At 37.6% G+C, this 20145-nt stretch overlaps 1 protein-coding gene across 1 annotated transcript; it reads right to left on the bottom strand.

The window, feature by feature from the left end:
• Nucleotides 1-14771: 14771 nt before the first annotated feature.
• Nucleotides 14772-15944, bottom strand: LOC138348669 (uncharacterized). The gene is made up of 3 exons (XM_069298236.1): nt 15776-15944; nt 15234-15304; nt 14772-15152 (listed from the first exon to the last, which is right to left on the bottom strand). The coding sequence occupies exons 1-3, from the start codon at nt 15942-15944 to the stop codon at nt 14772-14774; spliced, it is 621 nt and encodes a 206-aa protein (XP_069154337.1).
• Nucleotides 15945-20145: the final 4201 nt, after the last annotated feature.

Genomic DNA, 20145 nt, shown 5'->3' with positions numbered 1-20145 from the left:
TATCGTTATGATTTTTTTAGTCAAATTTCGATCAATCTTTTACAATATTTTTTTTATATTGATATGTAAGAATTTATAATTTATAGTATTTTTCGAATAATTTTTTCATATTTAAATTTTATTTAAAATATTGACTAAATGTAATCCAATTTAATTCTAAAAATTAGTAAAATTAATTTTCGAAAAGCACAACATAACAAATAAAAGTGGATGAAGTATATTTGCCACACCCGGGTCCTAGACCCTAGATGAGACCGGCGTCGTTAACCTCTCAGAGGTCAGAAACAAGCCTTTTCTTAGCTTTCATCACAATCATACAGTTAAATTTAGCGAAAACTTTGAAAATTTTTTACTTTACTGAATTGTACTTAGACATCATATAATTTCTGCATAAGAGTGATATACTAATAGCTCAACGTAAACAACTATCTATTCATAGATTGAACAAATGAAACGAAGAATTAGTAATTAAGTAATAGTTGCCAAACCGGCCTTAATTGACCAAATATTTGAAAGGAAACGCTAGGGACAACATCCACTAGTTATGTCTAATATACTAAAGCTAGAATATAAGCGTAGGCATCCTTGAACTCAAGAGGACCTACCAAGGTCTGGAGGTACTAATCCAAACAGCTTCAAGCGAACCTTCAATCTTCTTCAAGGACCAGCACCTATAAAAATAGTAATAGTATATGGGTTAGTACACAGGCAAGGCATAATGGAATTGCTGAGAGGATGAACAGAACATTGAATGAGCGTGCAAGGAGTATGAGGATACACTGTGGGCTTCCCAAGACACTTTGGGCGGATGCTGTGAGCACAACTGCATACTTGATCAACAGGGGACCATCAGTTCCTTTAGGGTTCAAGATTCTAGAAGAGGTGTGGAAAGGAAAAGAACTCAAGTACTCACACTTGAGGACTTTTGGTTGCACTGCTTATGTTCATATTTATCCAGAAAAGAGAGTTTGGGCCTACCAGACAGTATATAAGAATCCCATAGGTATGTCTCCATACCAACTTGTATATGGGAAAGCTTGTCATCTTCTGGTTGAGTTAGAGAATAAAGCCATGTGAGCTATGAAGAACTCGATGAATTTCGCCTGAAAGCCTAGGAAAGCTCAGCCTTATACAAAGAAAAGATGAAGAAGTACCATGACAACAAAATTGAAAAACGAGAGTTTATGGTTGGGGATTTGGTGCTTTTATCCAATTCCAGGTTGCGCTTGTTTCCGGGCAAGCTCAAGTCCAAATGGGTTGGTCTTTACTTAGTTACCCAAGTATTCCCTCATGGAGTAGTTGAGTTCGAAACTAAGGAGGTTGTGCAGTTCAAGGTGAATGGACAGCGCATAAAAATCTATTTTGGGCATGCTGAATCGGCGAATGAAGTGATTGAGGCATACCATCTTGATGAATTCTGAGAATCAAGTGTCCCCAGTCGTGCCGCGACATATAGTCAGGCGCTTGTTGGGAGGCAACCCAATACTTATATTCTTTTTAGTAATGGTAGCATTTTTCTACTAATGGGTTTTTAATTATGCAGGCACATCACCAGGAAATTCTGCAGAAAATTACTCTGCAACAGTCACTAACAGATACAACGACGGACCATTGCGCCTGCGACGGACCGTCGTATGCCTCCGTCGTACCAGGTACATCTTTCTGTTATTTTCAAACTAGGACACACATGTCGAAAACAATGACGGGTCGTCACAACTGCGACGGACCATTTTCGGGGAATCGTCGCGTGATTAATGAGGCGTACCCGACCCGACCCGGTTGGAGTTTATTATAAAATTTCACCATTTAAAATCCCAAACCCTCATTTCACCCTCATTCTTTCATTATTCCTCTTATTACCCTCTCTTTTCAACTTCCACAATCTCTCCCTCTATCAACCGATCATTGCCCCCCCCCCCCCACAATTCTCCAAGGCCCTAAAAGCGATAATCTACTAGTCGGAGTTGCTGCTGTGGGTGTCTTCCTGGTCATCGAGTACTTGTCCTTTTTGTTTTCCCCAATTCTAAGGCATGTGTCTGTAATTTCTACTCATTTATCTTGCATTTTTGTTTATTACTTAGTATTAGCTTAGTTGTTCGTGATATGTTCATTTCTTTTATATAAGATTCTGTCTAACCTAGGTTAAAAATGTTCGAAATTGCCATGTTTACAACCCTAGACATAGGTGCTTTTGCATTACTAGTTTCCTACATAGTTGGGTTAGGCAAACGTAGGTCTAAAACACTACAAGTTTGATTTGGGTTCATCGGGGATGAATGGGGTACACCAGTTTTGTCACTGATCTACAGAAGGAGACCCCGATGACGGACCTTCGTGCCTACGACGGACCATCGTAGGGTCTGTTCCAAAAGGCCCAACACCCCACTGCCCTTTTTTTCTAAGTGTCCCCTAACGGACACATGTGACGGACCGTCGTCTTCACGATGGTCCGTCCTGCACAACCATTCTGGTTGTCAGAGACCCTGTTTCTAAGGGTCTCTCATTTTTTTCTATGTTTCCCCCAATGGACACATGTGATGGACCGTCGTCTTCACGATGGTCCGTCCTGCAGAACTGTTCTGGTTTTCAGAGACCCTATTTCTAAGGGTCTCTCATTTTTTCAAGTGTCCTTCAATGGACACATGTGATAGACCGTCATACCCGTGATGGTCCGTTCTGCACAACTGTTCTGGTTGTCAGAGACCCTCTTTCTGAGGGTCTCTCACTTTTTCTAAGTGTCCTTAGACGGACACATGTGACGGACCGTCGTACCCGGGACGGTCCGTCCTGCATAACCATTATGACAGTCAGAGACCCCTCTCCTAAGGTTCTCTCATTTTTTTTCTAAGTGTCCTCTGACGGACACCTACGACGGACCGTCGTACCTGTGATGGTCCATCCTGCACATACAGTCATACTAGTCAGAGACTCTCCTTCAGGGTTCTCCATATATATGTAGTCTATGTAAGACACGACGGACCCCATGACGGTCCGTCATAGTCACGACTAGCCGTCACCAGGCCCGTTATGTGTCACTGTTACCATAGAAATGTCATATTGTTTTAATTTTTTTTGTGTGATTTTGCTTGTCTTGTTTTCTACTTCTCGTACTAATACTGATCCTTTACAGGTACTATCTACTATGACACTCAAGCAAGATTGAATCTATGCACGCGGGTGATCGAAGTCTTTCGCCCCGTCTGCCTGCATGGTCATTGTCTCTGATGATGAGCGTGACACCGAGTACGTGCCCCAGGAACTTCCACCCCTTCCCGTGCTGCACGTGCTCCCAGAGCCATAGCCAAAAAGGTGGCGTCCGGCGTAGTCACTACCTCCCAGTCTGATGAGGAGCGCACACTGACCGGCACACCCTCTGAGTAAGCCACAAATGAAGAAGGAGCGTCTGGCTCCTTAGGAGTATCCTGGTCAGAGGAAGCTTCCGTCTCTACTGAGGTTCCCGCACCCGCCACCGCTGCAGGGTCGGCCTCGTGTAATGAGGCTGACAGTTCGGAATCCACATCAGGTTAACCAGCTTAGTCCCCCACCCCAGCTACTTACCAGCCCAACCGGTGGTGTGTCGACGGGCAATTTCTAGTCTACTCCGACGCCAAGTTCCTCACTGACATAGGAGTTATGACTCAAACACTCACCTTGGAGCGGCGGGTCCTTACAGGGAGTCTCCCGACGATGCCTGAGATCCACAATCTCTTCACCAGGCATCCCCTGGAGTGAACTAGGCATGGATTAGTTACATTCATGTTATGCCTTAGTTAATTTCAGAACTAGAACTGTTCGGTTTTAGTTACCAGACGAACGAATCTTAAAATGGAAGGGTAGTAGCTTAACGCCTATGGGTCGATATATTTCTTACCTTAAGGCCAGAAAGATGATATCTAAGGGTTATGTTTATCATCTAGTTCGGGTTAAGGATTCTATACTTGAAATCCCAACTCTTGATTTATTTCCAGTAGCTTGTGAATTTCCAGAAATGTTTCAAGAAGATCTTCCCAAAGTCCCTCCCGAAAGAGAAATCGACTTTGGAATTGATATCCTCCAGATACCCAGCCTATTTCTATTCCTCCTTAGAGTATGGCTCAAGAAGAGCTTACGAAATTGAAAGAGCAGTTGAAAGAACTTCTAGATAAGGGTTTCATTAGACTTAGTATTCTATCATGGGGTGCACCATTATTGTTTGTAAAGAAGAAAGATGGTTATCTCATAATGTGCATTGAATATAGAGACTTCAACAAGGTCACAATAAAAAATAATTATCCCATCCCCAGGATTGATGACTTGTTTGACCAACTTTAGGGTACTAGTCATTTCTAAAAGGTACACCTCAGATCGGGATATCATCAACTCAGAGTTAGAGATAGTGACATTCCGAAAACAACCTTCAAAACTCGGTATGGTCATTATGAATTTGTATTCATGTCGTTTGAACTAACCAATACTCCTATAGCTTCCATGGATTTGATGAATAGAGTGTTCAAACAGTAATTAGACTTGTTCGTTATCGTCTTAATTGATGATATCCTCATTTACTCTAGGAGTGAGGAAGAACATGCATGTCATTAGAGAGTTGTTCTGCAGACTCTCAAAGATCGTCAGTTATTCCTATCACGACTGGAATGTATACCCTAGACGAGACCGGCGTCGTTGACCTCTCAGAGGTCGAAAACAAGCCTACTTACGTCATTCTTACTTTACATAGATTAATTTTAGCAGAAAATTTGAAATTTTTGATTTCCTTAATCATACTTGTTAAACATTCTTTATATTTCTTAATCATTCATAATCAAACATCTAACATTTAAGAGATAAGCAACTGAAAGAAATAATTCATTAAGTATTAATTGTATATCGGCAAAAATAGCACCAATACAAAGTCTGAACCAAAACAGGAAAGAAACGCTAGTGGAACATGCTCCACTAGCTCGACTCTAAAACTATGCTAGAATGTAAAACAGTAGCATCCTCGAAAGTATGAAGACCTACAAAACTCCGGATGAATGCTGACGTTCGGATAGCTGCAACTACGAACCTGTAGCTCTACCGTCCACCTGTGCATACACCTAAAAGTAGATGTTTGTATGGAATTAGTACACACTTGTACTAAGTATAGGTATATTCAAGAACACACTAGGGATATGCATGAGAAAGAAGATCTCTTTCCTAACAACATGATGTTTGGAAGTCAAGTCAGTGGACTTGCTAAATTAAGATTGGGAAAGTTATGCCGTGAGAGTGACATGCATAATTATAATTATCGTATGGCACACAACACATAACATCTTCATATAGCACATAACATATAACACATAGTTTCTTTCATATTATTCATTCATATACCATGAGACCTTATTATCATAGACTTAACCTTAAGACTTTCCAAAATGAGGGCTCAACATAGGGGACCTCAAGTAGGGAGCCTTCTTTAGCAAACGAGAGTCTGCTTCATTTCCTTCATACGTACTTCATTTCAATTCATTCATAGGCCAGTGCGAACACCAGCTATACCTAGGATGTAGTTTAAGACTTTCATCAGGTTTGCTGTGCAATGATCAGGAATAACCTAATGTCATTACCTGAATCTAGCTCACCTCTTGATTATCCTATCCTAACATCTTTGGTATTATTCATTTCTAATACGATTCATTTGAGGCTGGCCTCATTCATTCATCGGGAACTTTAACTTTAACCGACATAGATCATGTGAGCATCATGAAATCCAGTGTCTCCCCACACCGAAAAGAGGTGGAATCACCGGCCAAAGCGATTCAATAACATGCTAGCATATATGGGAATCTAACCCCGCCAGATCCCTATAGTGGCAATATAGGTTCAAAGACTAGGAGATGTATGGAGACCCATACCCGGCAAGCCGGACAGTCTCATCTCATGAGAGTTACGTGAACCTCGTCCCTTCTCGAAAGAAGGCATCACTGCTCATAGCTAGCCCATCGGTGCTCGGTATAAAGTTCCATTACATTCAAATCATACATCATTGAAGTTTGCTTCTAGTATGAGGACATCATAGCTCAATAGATGATTTCTCATCTCATCATTAGTATTAATTGTTGTAAACTCAATATTTTCATTAGAGTGTTCATAGAGACTAGTCTCTTCATTATCTTACACTCTCATTGGTGAGTACGTATTGGTAACATTTACTAAGGCTTATTTGAGATTGCTCTCATCATATACATTAGCCTCACATCATGATTGTCACCACCTTCATTTCATTACGTATCTCTTAGGTTCACTTATTCTTGAATGTATGTTAAACTTATGTGTCTATACATACAAGCCATGAGGCTTCATTCATAGTACGTTAAGTGATTCTTACTTTCCTAAGATTATGTATTACAAGACTTATGTATCTTGTAAATATACCAATATCTTGATTTTTGATCAAAGTAGATGACATTATTCTTGAATATTTTACTCACGTATGACTTATTTATCAATACGGAGGATTGGGCACGGGAACCCAACTCTTGAATCATTTTGATAGCATTTATATTTTTAATTGACTTTATTTCTAATATTCATAACATTAGAACTCTAAATTAAATCACAACATTTTCGTAAAATAATTAATTTTCTATTTTAATTAGAATTCTAAATTAAATCTCCATATTTACATGAAAGAATTAATTTTCTATTTTAATTAGAATTCTAAATTAAATCTTTTTTTTAATTCATTGATTAAATTCGCGTCATTGGGGAGGTTGTGGGTTCGAATCCCCACAACCCCCTTATTTTTCCTCTCTTTTTCGCTGAAGAAGGGGCTGTGAGGTGGTGGGTTCGAACCCCCACAGCCCCTCTATTTTTCGTTGTTAAATAAGGGAGTGGCAGTGAGGTTGTGGGATCGATTCCCCACAGCCTCATTTTTTTTCCGCCTACTTAGGTCGTGGGATCGATTCCCATGCCTCGCTTTTTTTTCTTTTTCGCGCGTGGCTGGGGGTCGCGAGTGCGATCCCCCCCAGCTCCTTTTTCTTTTCCTTTTCCTCGCAAAATACAGGGGCGAGGGTTCGATTCCCCCCAGCCCCATTTTTTTTCTTTTTAGCGAAGATTCGCTGCTCCCAGCCCCAAGTTCGAATCCCCCTTAACACATTCCCTTTTTTTTTAGCCATTTTAACCTGTGAGGTCTTGGGTTCAATTCCCATTGACCTCACTTATTTAATATTCTTTTTAAAAACCCTGATTTCAACTCTTTCATAGAGTACTCAAATCTGGAAATTTCTTGTCATTATTCAACTCTTTTTTAGGCACATTGTTCATAAGTTTAATTGGCTAAAAGGTGGTTATTCAATTCACTATCCTTAATAATAATGAACATCACATTATACACCTAATACACATATCAAATACACAACTTATACACCCCCAAAAAAGTGATTAAAACACTGCACTATACATGCATATACATTAACTTTTCCGGTCATATTTTTATGATCATTATCGTGATTTTCCGCACATAAATACATTCATATTTAATTTAAACACATCATTCATGCAAAAATTTAGCAGCACAACATACCCATCCTATAAATTCGTTAGGGAGCTAAGGACAAGGACATACGAAGGGAAAACAACCTTAGTTTCAAGAGTTTAAGAAACGTTCGAAAGAAAGTACTCTTGGAGAAAGAATTTCATGATAGAAACTCATACCTTTATTGATGTTCAAACGAAGAATTCGCTACCCAAAACTCTCTCCAAAAATCAATCCAATTACCTCAACGTCCACACCACTCAACGAACAACTTCTCTTCGCCTTAATATTTTTTTGGTTGCTTTGTTTTTCTTAAAATTTCATGTGATTTCTTCAAGCATGAAGAACTGTTCATATTTGGCAGAATAACGTGAGAAAGATGGAGAACGTGAGAGAGAGAGTTAAGAAGCGTGAGAGAGAGAGAACTATTAGGATTAGGAGACTAATTAAAGAATTAGTGAAATAGAATTTAAAATAAATAAATACAAATCTGGTTTATTTTAATTAATACGCGAAAGGACCATTATGCCCTTAACTACCAATTTATTGTTATTTACTTAATTAATATATATATTCTTTTTTTGTATCGTCACAATTCCCTAAGTTTAGTAAATGTGGATTTTGGTTGCAATCCATTTCTTTCCTTGGTTACATTGTATCGAGAAAAGGGATCCGTGTAGATTCACAAAAGATAGAAGCAATGAAACAATGGCCCATACCTACCTCTGCTACAGATATAAGAAGTTTCTTAGGTCTAGCAGGTTATTACTGAAGATTCATGGAAGGATTTTTATCGATAGCCTCACCATTGACTAGGTTGACTCAAAGATGGTCAAGCTCCAATGGTCAGATGATCGTGAGAATAGCTTAGCAATATTGAAAACTAGATTGACTAATGATCTTGTCTTGACTCTACCAGAGGGTTCAAATGGTTATGTTATCTATTGCGATGCATCCAGAGTTGTCCTAGTATGTGTGTTGATGCAAAGAGATAAGGTTATATCTTATGCCTCTAAAAAGCTTAAGGTGCATGAGAAGAACTATCCAACTCATGACCTCGAGCTTGCAGCAGTGGTGTTTGCACTCAAGATATGGAGTCAGTACTTGTATGGTGTTCATGTAGATGTGTGCACTGATCATAAGAGCCTTCAATATGTGTTCACCCAGAAAGAGTTGAATCTTCACCAGAGGAGATGGCTTGAGTTCCTTAAGGATTATGATATGAGTGTGCATTATCATCCTGTAAAGGTGAATGTAGTGGCCGATGCTCTTAGTAGATTATCTATTGGTAGTGTAGCCCATGTTGAGAAAAAAAGAATGGAGCTAGTGAAGGATGTTCACAAGCTTGCTCACTTGGTAGTTCGCCTTATGAGCATATCAGATAGCGGTGTAGCAGTTCAAAATGGAGCAGAATCGTCATTAGTAGTGGAGGTTAAGGAAAAACAAGCGAGTGATCCGATCTTTCTTGAACAAAAGGGTGCAGTCAACAATCAGGAGTGGAGGTTTTCTCTCAAGGGAGAGATGGTGTACTTCGCTACCAAGGTAGATTGTGTGTTCCTGATGTGGGAGAGTTGAGGAAGCATATTCTTGCATAAGCTCATAACTCTAGGTATTCTATTTATCCAGGTGCCACTAAGATGTACCGCGCTCTGCGGGAAGTCTATTGGTGGAATGGCATGAAGAGGGATATAGCTGACTTTGTGAGTAAGTGCCCCAATTGTCAGCAAGTAAAGGTAGAACATCAGAAACCAGGCGGTATAACTCAAGAGATCAGTATTCCTTCTTGGAAGTGGGATATGATCAATATGGATTTCCTCACAGAGTAACCTCGTATTCGCAGACAGCATGACTCAATTTGGGTGATAGTTGATAGGATGACTAAGTCTTCTCACTTTTTGGCGATCAAGACTAATTATTCAGCAAAGGACTATGCCAAGCTTTAACTTACTGAAGTTGTGAGATTGCATGGGGTTCTTTTGTCTATCATCTGAGATAGAGGTCCTCCGTTTATCTTTCATTTCTGGAAGTCATTTCAAAAAGGTCTTGGTACTCAAGTTATCTTTAGTACAACATTTCATCCAGAGACGGATGGGCAGGCAGAGCGTACGATTCAGACCTTAGAGGATATGTTGAGAGCTTGTTTGATCGATTTCAAAGGTAGTTGGGATGATCACCTTCCTTTTATTGAGTTTGCCTACAATAATAGCTACCATTCAAGTATTCAAATGGCCCCTTATGAGGCTTTAGATAGGCGTAGATGTAGATCTCCTATTTGTTGGTATTAAGTAGGTGAAGCAACTTTGATAAGGCCAGATTTAGTCTTTTATGCTATGGAGAAAGTGCAACTCATTATAGATAGACTTAAGACAGCGCAAATTTGTTTGAAATATTATGTAGATGTAAGGAGAAGGGAACTAGAGTTCAAAGTTGATGATTGGGTTGTTCTGAAAGTCTCACCTATGAAAGGGGTGATGAGATTTGGAAAGAAATGGAAGCTCAGTCCTAGATATGTAGGCCCTTCCAAGATCTTGAAAAGGATTGACAAGGTGGTATATGAGTTAGAGTTGCCAGCAAAATTAGCAGCAGTGCATCCGGTCTTCCACATCTCACTCTTGAAGAAGTGTGTGGGTGACCCAGCCTCTATAGTGCCTTTAGAGAGTGTGGCGGTGAAAGATTTTCTTTATTATGAGGATGTACCAGTTAAGATTCTTGACCATCAGGTTAGAAGATTGAGAAACAAAGAAGTCGCTACAGTCAAGGTTTTGTGGAGGAGTCAGGCTGTAGAGGGAGCTACTTGGGAAGCAGAAGAAACCATGAAAGCAAAGTATCCTTACCTTTTTCCTTCTGATTCCACTCTAGATTGAGATAATAGTTTCTCTTATCTTATACAGTCATTCATGAGTAAATTCAATTTTTGAATCATGTCCCTCAGCTTGTACTTTCATTTTTAGCGTAATTGCATGTACTCAGAACTCAATTCAGTCAAAACTCAGTTCTCATTGTTTAGTAGTGGGGTTTTCATCTCTCTCCCTCTATTTCAGCTAGTTTAGTATTCATTCGAGGACAAATGTTCCCAAGGGGGAGATAAAGTAACACTCCGTAGAAAAACAAACAAAAAACTAGTTTTTCAAAAAAAATTGCAGGTGCTACCGACGGTGGCATCGACGGACAGTAGACTGAACCACGGTCTGTCCTGCACAACCGTCGATGGGATCAGATCCTCCCAAAAATTTCAGCCTAGAAAAATTGGTGAAGTCTTGGACGACAGACGGACTTACGATCCGCAGTTCAAACGATGGTCCGTAGTTTGTGAGCGTAGATCAAAACTCCCTTCTACCACTCTCTGACAAGAGCTATGGATGAACAACATGGTTCGTAGGTGGACCTACTGTCCGTAGGTGGAAAATTTGCCTCCAGTTAAAGGGAAATGAATTTGGGTCAATTTAAATCATCATAAATCTTAGAAAAAAAATGAATTAGGTCTCCTATTACCAACCCACACATAGATAAGTGAATTATCTTTCCATATCAACCGACCTTTCTAAAATAAGATCTTCGAGTAAAAAGTTATGCCCATTTTAGTAAAGTCCTGTCGAACAGGCCCTCACTACGAACCCAACGACGGGGCATCGGGCTCAAGATGGAACGTCGGTCCTGGCTGTCGTGAGGCCCGATAACAACCTTCCAAGGGGTGTTTTTGACCTTTCCTACTCTGTTTAAACCCTAAGTAACGTAGTTTTGACCCTAAATAATCAAATTTTATTCAGTTTAAACCTAGAAACATAATTAAAACATATCCAAGTCAAATCAATAAATCAAAACTTAGAAATTAGAAGCAAGATAGGAGAAGAAAGCTGGAGAACCCTAGTTCAAGAACACCACAAGTTCCATCAGTTCCAGCCCCGAAACTTAATTGAATTTCCTATTTTAATTCAATTATTTTTGTATATTATATGAGGTTAGTATACTGGTAAATAAAGATCTAAAGTTTATTTTCAATAAATATTATTCGCTTACTCTTTCCTTTTTAAAAAAGATATTGTAAGTACATATGGATTACAAAGCACCCAAATAATTATTTTTTAATAGTTAACTGACCTTTAGTATTATTGCTTCATTATAAAATTTATGATTAATTGAAGTAAATTAGTGTTCATGACTAATTTGTATATTAATATATTTGTCAATGTATGTGTTTATAAGTAATCAAAATTGATGAGATTAAAGTACGTTTTTTAAAAACAAATTCTACATAACATAAAAAATAAAAAGTTTAATTATGATTAAATATTTTGAGTATGAAAATTTATTCTTAATAAATTAATAATAAAAAGTATGATCATTATTTCAATTAAATGAGTTTAATGAATTAATTAGTCTATTATTAAAAAAAAGAATTTAATGACATGTCATGCCAACTAGGAGAGAGTGATGCTTTTGAATGTCAAGTATGTTTCGAGGAAATATTGATAGTTGAGTGATAATTTGGTCCTAAATTAAACATAAATAAAGCAATTCCCTTAACTTGGGTGACCATTTAAGGAATTGAGTCACTAGAGTTTCGAAAAACTACATTCTTAAATTTTAAGCTGAGGTGATTGTTTCATAGTATCAATTTTTGGAAAATGATTTTTTAAGATATAACTCGTTATCGCTTCTTAGAAGGGTTAGTAATTAAAGTTTACTTAGCGTAAGAGATAATTTATGCATAACTAATACAAATATAAACATTATATGCATTACTAATACACTCTATTGGGTATTATTTTTATAAACTCTATTAAACTACCCCTAGGTGATAATCATATGCACTCTATACTTGTTGCACCTTTTTGTGTATAAGGATTAAGCCAGGTAGAAGACATGGCCATAAAAATAAATATAACGCTAACAAAGACATTAAATCTAACCTAAATCAAAAGTCAAATTTTTTTTGGATAGAAATTTGAATGACTGTCACGCCCCGAGCCTACACCTTGGACGTGGACGACACTCAATATCATTAGTGACCTCGACCGGACCTTTGGCCTGACTTATTTAACTCAGCAAAGACTTAACTCAATGAAATTGTCTCCTTAAATAACTTAAAGTAAATAATTTGTCCAAAATGACACTTAAGTCTCTAACAAAATATCAATAACACAAAGATGAGAGACTTAATACTAACCGTCTATGAAGCCTCTATAATGCTAAAAGGGAAGTTGGAACACACCCCACAACCTCCTATAACAAGAAAGACTGAAAAACAAATAAATGTGTCCTCCAAAATGCAAGAAGGCTCACCACTGACTCCGAGTGCTCAGCTGGATCAACGAGGCGCTAGATGATGCTGATCCTGGTTACCTACGTCTACATCATGATATGATGCAGGCCAACTCACATCAGTACATTTAATGTACGAGTATGTGGGTTGGAATGCTAACCACAACTTAAGCTTAAAAAAAAGTAAGAGGGAACACTTACCTTGGCTCTACTAAACTCATGAATAAATTGACTTAATCTTAAGAAATAAGAAACATGAAATATATAAAAGTGTGTAAACACAATGAAAACACTTAGTTCGTTAAGAAAAATGCAATAACAAATTCAACATTTCTTATATATAAAATAATATAGTTTATCTGGGAGATTCTCTAACCGACAACCACCACTATGAACCTAAGTGGTGATAGAGTATGGCCCACGCTGCCAGAACTGTCCTATACTTTGTGTAACATAGAACTTCTTAACTTAGTGGATCCACTAGCTTAACTTACATGATCATCTAAAAAGTATGACCCCTGAATACCCATGATGACTCCACGATTTTCATGGAGACTTGAGTTCATATGAACTCTCATCCCCACATCGGTGCTCAGTACTACTCCAAAAATATACATTAGCTCATGCTTTTAAAGCAACTTCTTTCTTTAGTTTGAGATAATTCCTCAATGCTTAGCCCAATGTCTCCTTTGAAGTCAGTGTTCCCCTTTCTTTCCCATATGTGAAAAAACTTATAACTTCTTCGGGAATACTTAGTTCCCAAATAAATGTTTGAGAAGTGAACTCAAATATTTACTCTTTGCTTAAATTGATACATTAGCATTAAAACGAACTTAAAGCATTTCTTAAGATTCTTGATACTTTAGGAAACTTTGGTTTGACTTCTTCTTAACTTCTAGACTTAACTCATAACTTATTTGACATTAATATTAACATTACTTGAATTGGATTATGAATTCAAAGTTCATAATATCATGTTTATGGATGATTTCATGATGTTTAAATGTACCTTAGAGCATTCGAATCAACTAAGAATCATGGATACAACACTTACAAACTAGTATGAAAGAGTAGGGGAATTAATGGGGTGAACCGGACGCCTTGGAACTCTCAGAGGCGTGAGGTTCCAAGACCCAAACTTCAGAGGCCAAGTTGGGGTGCTCAGCTAGCACGACGCCTCAGGTCCCTACGGACGTATATAGTCCTATGGGTCTATGGGAGGTGCGATGCTCGAAGGCCTTATAGATTAACGTGCTCGACCTTTCTCCTCCGATTTGTATATCGAAACCCTCTTCACTTCGATGATGCTTTACCCAAACTCTTAGGATCATTATTACACTGAATACCGAATAGATTTGACTCAAAAAAACAACCCAGAAACACAAATCAAATCAACATTAGTCATGCAACAACTCAACCAACAAATATTCAACAATTTTCTTCAAGAACTTCACTTTTTATCGTTAAACCAACTCAAAATTGATGAATTTAAAATATTTGGTGTGTGGGTAAGCTAACCCAACACAAAAATATCTTACATACCTTGATATGAATCACCTTAATGAATTCCTCTCGCTAATCTTGATGTTCTTGGCGAATTCTTGACTTTTTTCCCTTTCCTTCTTCTTTTCTCACTTTTTAAAGCCGAAGCCTGATTTTAATTTTCCAAAACTGAACTAAACTTATTTTTTACCCTAATAAATTACTAAAACGAAATAGGAAATTAATTGGTGAAAAGACTAGATTACCCTTACTTAAGTCCAGATTAAGATTTTCCAAAAATGATTATTTTTAGTATCTTAAATTATTCTTAGCTATTTCAAATTTAAGAGATGTTACAATATCTCCCTCCTTGGGAACATTTTTCCTTGAATGATATTTCTTTTACTAAGCTAAGGATAGTAACATCAAGTTTAACACTCAAAAACAAAAGCAAGGAACCACATGCTTACTCATAGTTTAAATAGTACAAAGAATAGAATAAGTACATTGATTTGCATTCTCTGCGGATTCAAAGAGATGTGTATATATCCTCTTCATCTTCCCAAGTCGCTTCTTCAACAAATTGGTTCGTCCAAAGGATCTTGACTGATGCAACCTCCTTTGTTTTTAACTTGCGAACTTGGAGATCTAAAATCTGAACCAGAATCTCTTTATATGATAAGATATCCTTAATCCACACATTTTGATTTGGTACGATCAATAAAGGATCGCCCATACACTTCTTTAACATAGAGATGTGAAACACCGGATGAACTGGTGCCAACTCTTGTGGTAGCTCTAACCTATAAGCTACATTGCAAATCCTTTTGGATATGCGATAAGGTCCAATATATCGGGGACAAATTTTCCCCTTTTTATCAAACCTCATAACATCCTTCATTGGTGAAACCTTCAAGTATACTCAATCATTCACTTTGAACACTAACGGCTTCCTCCTAAGATTTGTGTAAGATTTTTGAGGACTCTGTACAATTTTGAATCTCTCGTTAATCACCTTCAACTTATCCATGGCTTGGTGAACTAGATCTTGTCCTATTAACCCTGTTTCACAAATTTCGAACCACCCAATAGGAGATCTACATATTCTCCCATAAAGAACTTTATATATAAGAAGCCATTTGGATGCTCGAATGATAACTGTTGTTGTAAGCGAACTCAGTGAGAGGTAGGTGATCATACCAATTCCTCTTGAAATAAATCACACAATCCCTCAAAATATTTTCTAAGGTCTGGATAGTACGTTCCACTTTCCCATCCGTCTGAGGATGAAAAACAAAGCTTAAGTTCACGTTTGAACCTAAACCTTTTTTTAATAATTTCGAGAACTGTGGAGTAAATTGTGCACCTCTATATGAAATGATCAAAACTACGAAACCATGAAGTCTCACCACTTCCTAAATATATAACTTTGCGTAATCCTCTATTGAATGAGTGCTCTTTACCGGCAAAAAGTGGGCTGATTTTGTCATTCAATCGACAATCACTCAAATTTAATTATGCTGCCAGCGAGACCTTGGAAATCCCGTGATGAATTCTTGAAAGTTCTATATTCTGAGTCAACCCTGTAAGCCTTTTGGTATTCTACTTTCACTTGTTGTCCATTCGGAAACTTGGCAACAAATTTAGCAATGCCCTTCTTCATAGATTCCCACCAGTATATCTCTATCAAATCGTGGTACATCTTTGTGGAACCCAGATGAATGGAATACTTGGAGATACCAGTTTCCTCCAGGATCCTTTTTTGGAGTCCATCCACCCTAGGTACACATAATCTACCTTGATACTTTAGCACACCATCTCCCCTTGTTTAAAAGCTAATACTCTTTGATTATGAACATTTGCCTTCACATCAACCCAAATGGGGTCTTGATCTGGTTTTTTGTTTCACCATTGACACTACTAATGATGCAACCTCGTTGGTCACCATTATTCCTTCTTCTGTGGAATCCATAAGTCTGACCCCCAAGCGCGCAAGTTTGCGCACATATTTGGCTAACTCCCTCTTTTCTTCCTCAATATGGGATGTACTTACCATACATAAACTGCTTAAATAATCAACAACCGCATTAGTCTTACCTGGGTGGTAAAGAATACTCATGTTATAATCCTTTAGCAATTCTAACCACCTTCATTCTCTGAGATTAATCTCTCTTTGAGTAAACACATATTGTAAGTTCTTGTGTTCAGTGAATATACCGACATGAACAACAAACAAGTACTGCCTCCAAATATTCAAACCAAAAACTACAACATACAATTCTATGTCATGGGTTATTCAATTTTTCTCATGAACTTCTAATTGTTGGATGCATAATTTATAACCTTGTTATTCTTTATTAACACACATCTCAATCCAAATCTAGATGCATCATAGTACACCACAAAACATTGAGTTCCTTATAGTAAGGTCAAGATTGGGGCATTAGTCTTTTTCAACTCCTGAAAGCTTTTATCACAAGCTTCCAACCATTGAAACCTAATTTTTTTTCTTAGTCAACTTGGTCAAAAGAGACGAGATAGAAGAAAAACCATCAACAAAACTTCTTAAGTATGCAGCCAAACCTAAGAAATTTCTTATATCAGTTGAAGACGTCGATCTAGGCCAACTCTTAAGTGATTCTATCTTATGGGTATCAACTTTAATCCCATCATCCGAAACTATGTGGCCGAAGAATGCCACAGACTTAAGACAAAACTCACACTTTGAGAACTCATCATATAACTCCTTCTATTTTAAATTCTGAAAGACTATTCTGAGGTGACTAGAATGATCTTCTTCATTCCTTGAATAGATTAGTATGCCATCAATGAAAACAATAACAAACATATCTAAATAAGGCTTGAAGACTCTACTAATAAGATCCATGAATGCAGCTTGTGCATAAGTTAAACTAAATGACATGAACAAAAATTTATAATGCCCATATTTGGTTCTAAAAGTTGTCTTTTGAATGTCACATTCCCTAACTTTCAACAGATGGTAGCCAGATTTAAGATCTATTTTTAGAAAAACATGTAGCCCCCTAAAATTGATCAAATATATGATCTATCCTTGGTAAAAGATATTTATTCTTGATGGTAACCTTATTCAGTTGACGGTTGTCTATACACATCCTAAGGGAACCATCTTTCTTTGTCATAAACAACACTAAAGACCCACAAGGTAAGACACTTGGTTGAGTGGAACCCTTATCTAACAGATCTTTTAAATGTTCTTCAAACTCCTCTAACTACGAGTATCTGGAATAATTTCTCTACCAAAGTCTATTTCTCTCTTAAAAGGATCTCTTGGTAGGTTATCAAGAAAGAATTCTGGAAATCCTTTTACTGTAAAAACTTACTGAAGGGAAGATACCTCAGCACTCGAGTCAATAACTCAGACTAAGTGACAAATACAACCCTTTGAAACTAACTTCCTTGCCTTAAGGTAAAAAATGAAATGACCCTTAGGCTATGTAGAACAACTACTCCACTTTATAACTAGTTCATTAGGCATCCTGAGTTCTATAATCTATGGATGTATACCAGAATAAAACAATTCATACCTGAAATGACATCAAAATCTACCATGTCTAACTCTTCAAGATCACCTATGGTGTTCTTGTGATTGATGGAAACATGATAATCATGATCGAATCTTTTTGCTAGAATAGACTTCCCAACTGCTGTAGAAACACAGAAGGGTTCACAAAGTTTCTCAAGAAGATTTTAAAACTTATTTTCAAAATTAGGAGTTACAAAATACAAAATTTATCCTGGGTCTAGCAAAGCATAAACATCAAAATTAAATACTTTGATCATACAGGTGACAACAAGTTTTCTTACTCTTTGGGGGCTGATGATTGGATAAAGGCGGTTTGTCCCTCCGCCAGTACTTGAAGTAGATGCTCTACGTGCTGCCCTTTCTGCTGGAGCACCTTATAAAGAATAGGCTCTGTTACCTAGATTTCCTCTACCCTGCATGTTCTTAGGTCACTCCCTCATGAAGTGACCCTCTTTCCTACACTTAAAACAACTTGTATGGCCATAACACATTTACCTTGGTGGGTTCTACAAAACTTAGCACTTGCAGGAGCCCAACTACCTCCCTTTACCATACTTCCTTGAGACTGTGCTGATCTACCTCTGAAGTTCTACAAATTCTGGTCATGATTCTCACTTCTGTCTCTAGGGGCAGGTGCATTCGAAGATGATGTGCATGCCCCTTTAATTTTTGAAATTGTGGCCGATTCATACCACTCTTCTACTACCTAGACTCATACCAAGCCTTAGCTTTCTTTCTTTTATACTGTTTTCTGTCCCTCAGCTTCTCTTTTTGACCTGCTGCATATAAATCATCAACCTGGACATGTTCATATTTCCTATTAGCATCGCAGCCTTGCCCTATTTGCCTGATGCACGACCCAAGCCTGTGACAAATGAGCTTATTCTTGTCCTCAACCATTTCAGGGTCATAATGGGAAAATTGGGTGAACTTCAAACCATACTCATGCACACTTAACGAGTAACCTTTTTAGTGTAAGAAACATTTGTACCGTAGCCTCTTTCAATTCTCAGGGAAAGAAACACCCCAAAAAAATTATTGAAAACAAGCCCAACTCAGATGTGGTGCATCGTCATCTCTACCCTCCTTTAATTTATCATACTAGGTTCTGGCAATATTTTTCAGTTATTATGTTTATAGCGACATCGAGTACCTTCTTAAGTTCCTCAATGAAATTCTCATGATCCTTGGTAGTTCTCTAATCGATGAAACTGGGACTCTTCATAATAAAGATTTCACGATTCCTCGAAGTGTCAGTTTCTTCTTGCCGAGATCCCCTTTGTTATCCATCTTTATTTTTTACTAGCTGTCTTAACATCTCGATAGCCTCACAGAACTCCGTTTGGTAAATTCTCCTTGAGGTTTCACTTCAGGTTCATTGGGCAACTCTAGTTCCTCTACATTTATCCTAGCTGGACGACTTATTATTTTCTTCGTGAGGGCATGGTTATCTGAAATACATAAATGGATAAATTAGAGATAAACTCAAACGCACGAAAAATAATATGAATAACTGAGAAAATCCTAAATGTTGTAGCCTCCTATTTATAAATGTGGCGCGCTTAACACTGATAACTAGGACTCTACACACACGGCTTCAAAACATCCCTGGAACTCTTGAACTCTATGCTCTGATACAAAGTTTGTCATGTCCTGATCTTACACACTGGACATGGCTGCCACTCTATGACCATTTCAAACCTTGATCGGGCCCTTGACCTGGTCAACTTAACAAAACAAAAGACTTAAATCAATGAAATAGTCTTATTCAATAACTTAAAGTAAACAAGTTGGCTAATATGACAGTTAAATCTCATAAAAATATCAGTAATACAAAGATGAGACACTCAATAGTAACTTTCTGACTGTATATGAAGCCTCTATAATACAAAAAGGGATGTTGGGAAAGAACCCACATAAAAAGAAAAACTGAAAAACAAATAAATTTGCCCTCATGAATACAAAGAGGCTCACCACTGAATTTGATTGCTCAGCTGGATCAATGAGGTGTTGGATGATGCTGATCCTAGTTACCTATGCCTCTATCATGATACTATTCAGATCAAGTGTAATTAGTACATCGAATGTATGAATATGCGAGTTGGAATGCTAAAGAAAACTTAAGCTTGAAAAAGAGTAAGAGGGAACACTTACCTTGGCTCTGATCGAATCAGGAATAACTTGACTTAATATAAAGAAATAAGACACATGCTATATATAAAATCGTGTAAAAATAATTAAAACAGTTAGTTCGTTAAAGAAAATGCAATAACCAACTCAAATTTTCTTTTATAGGAAATAATATAGTTTCCATGGGAGATTTTACAATCGACAACTA

Source organism: Solanum lycopersicum, chromosome 5, assembly GCF_036512215.1.
Source record: "Solanum lycopersicum chromosome 5, SLM_r2.1".
In the NCBI taxonomy this organism is placed as follows: domain Eukaryota; kingdom Viridiplantae; phylum Streptophyta; class Magnoliopsida; order Solanales; family Solanaceae; genus Solanum; species Solanum lycopersicum.
Note: the sequence above shows the minus strand (reverse complement) of the source record. Positions and strands in the feature narration are given on the sequence as shown.

Excerpts from the sequence above, each read along its gene's own strand:
- LOC138348669 (XM_069298236.1), bottom strand. The coding sequence starts at position 15,944 with ATGTACCACGATTTGATAGAGATATACTGGTGGGAATCTATGAAGAAG. Across the intron at positions 15,305-15,775 it reads TTCATCACGGGATTTCCAAG|GGTTAATAGGACAAGATCTA; the intron begins GTCTCGCTGGCA and ends TTTGTGAAACAG. Across the intron at positions 15,153-15,233 it reads TTAACGAGAGATTCAAAATT|GTTTCACCAATGAAGGATGT; the intron begins GTACAGAGTCCT and ends GTATACTTGAAG.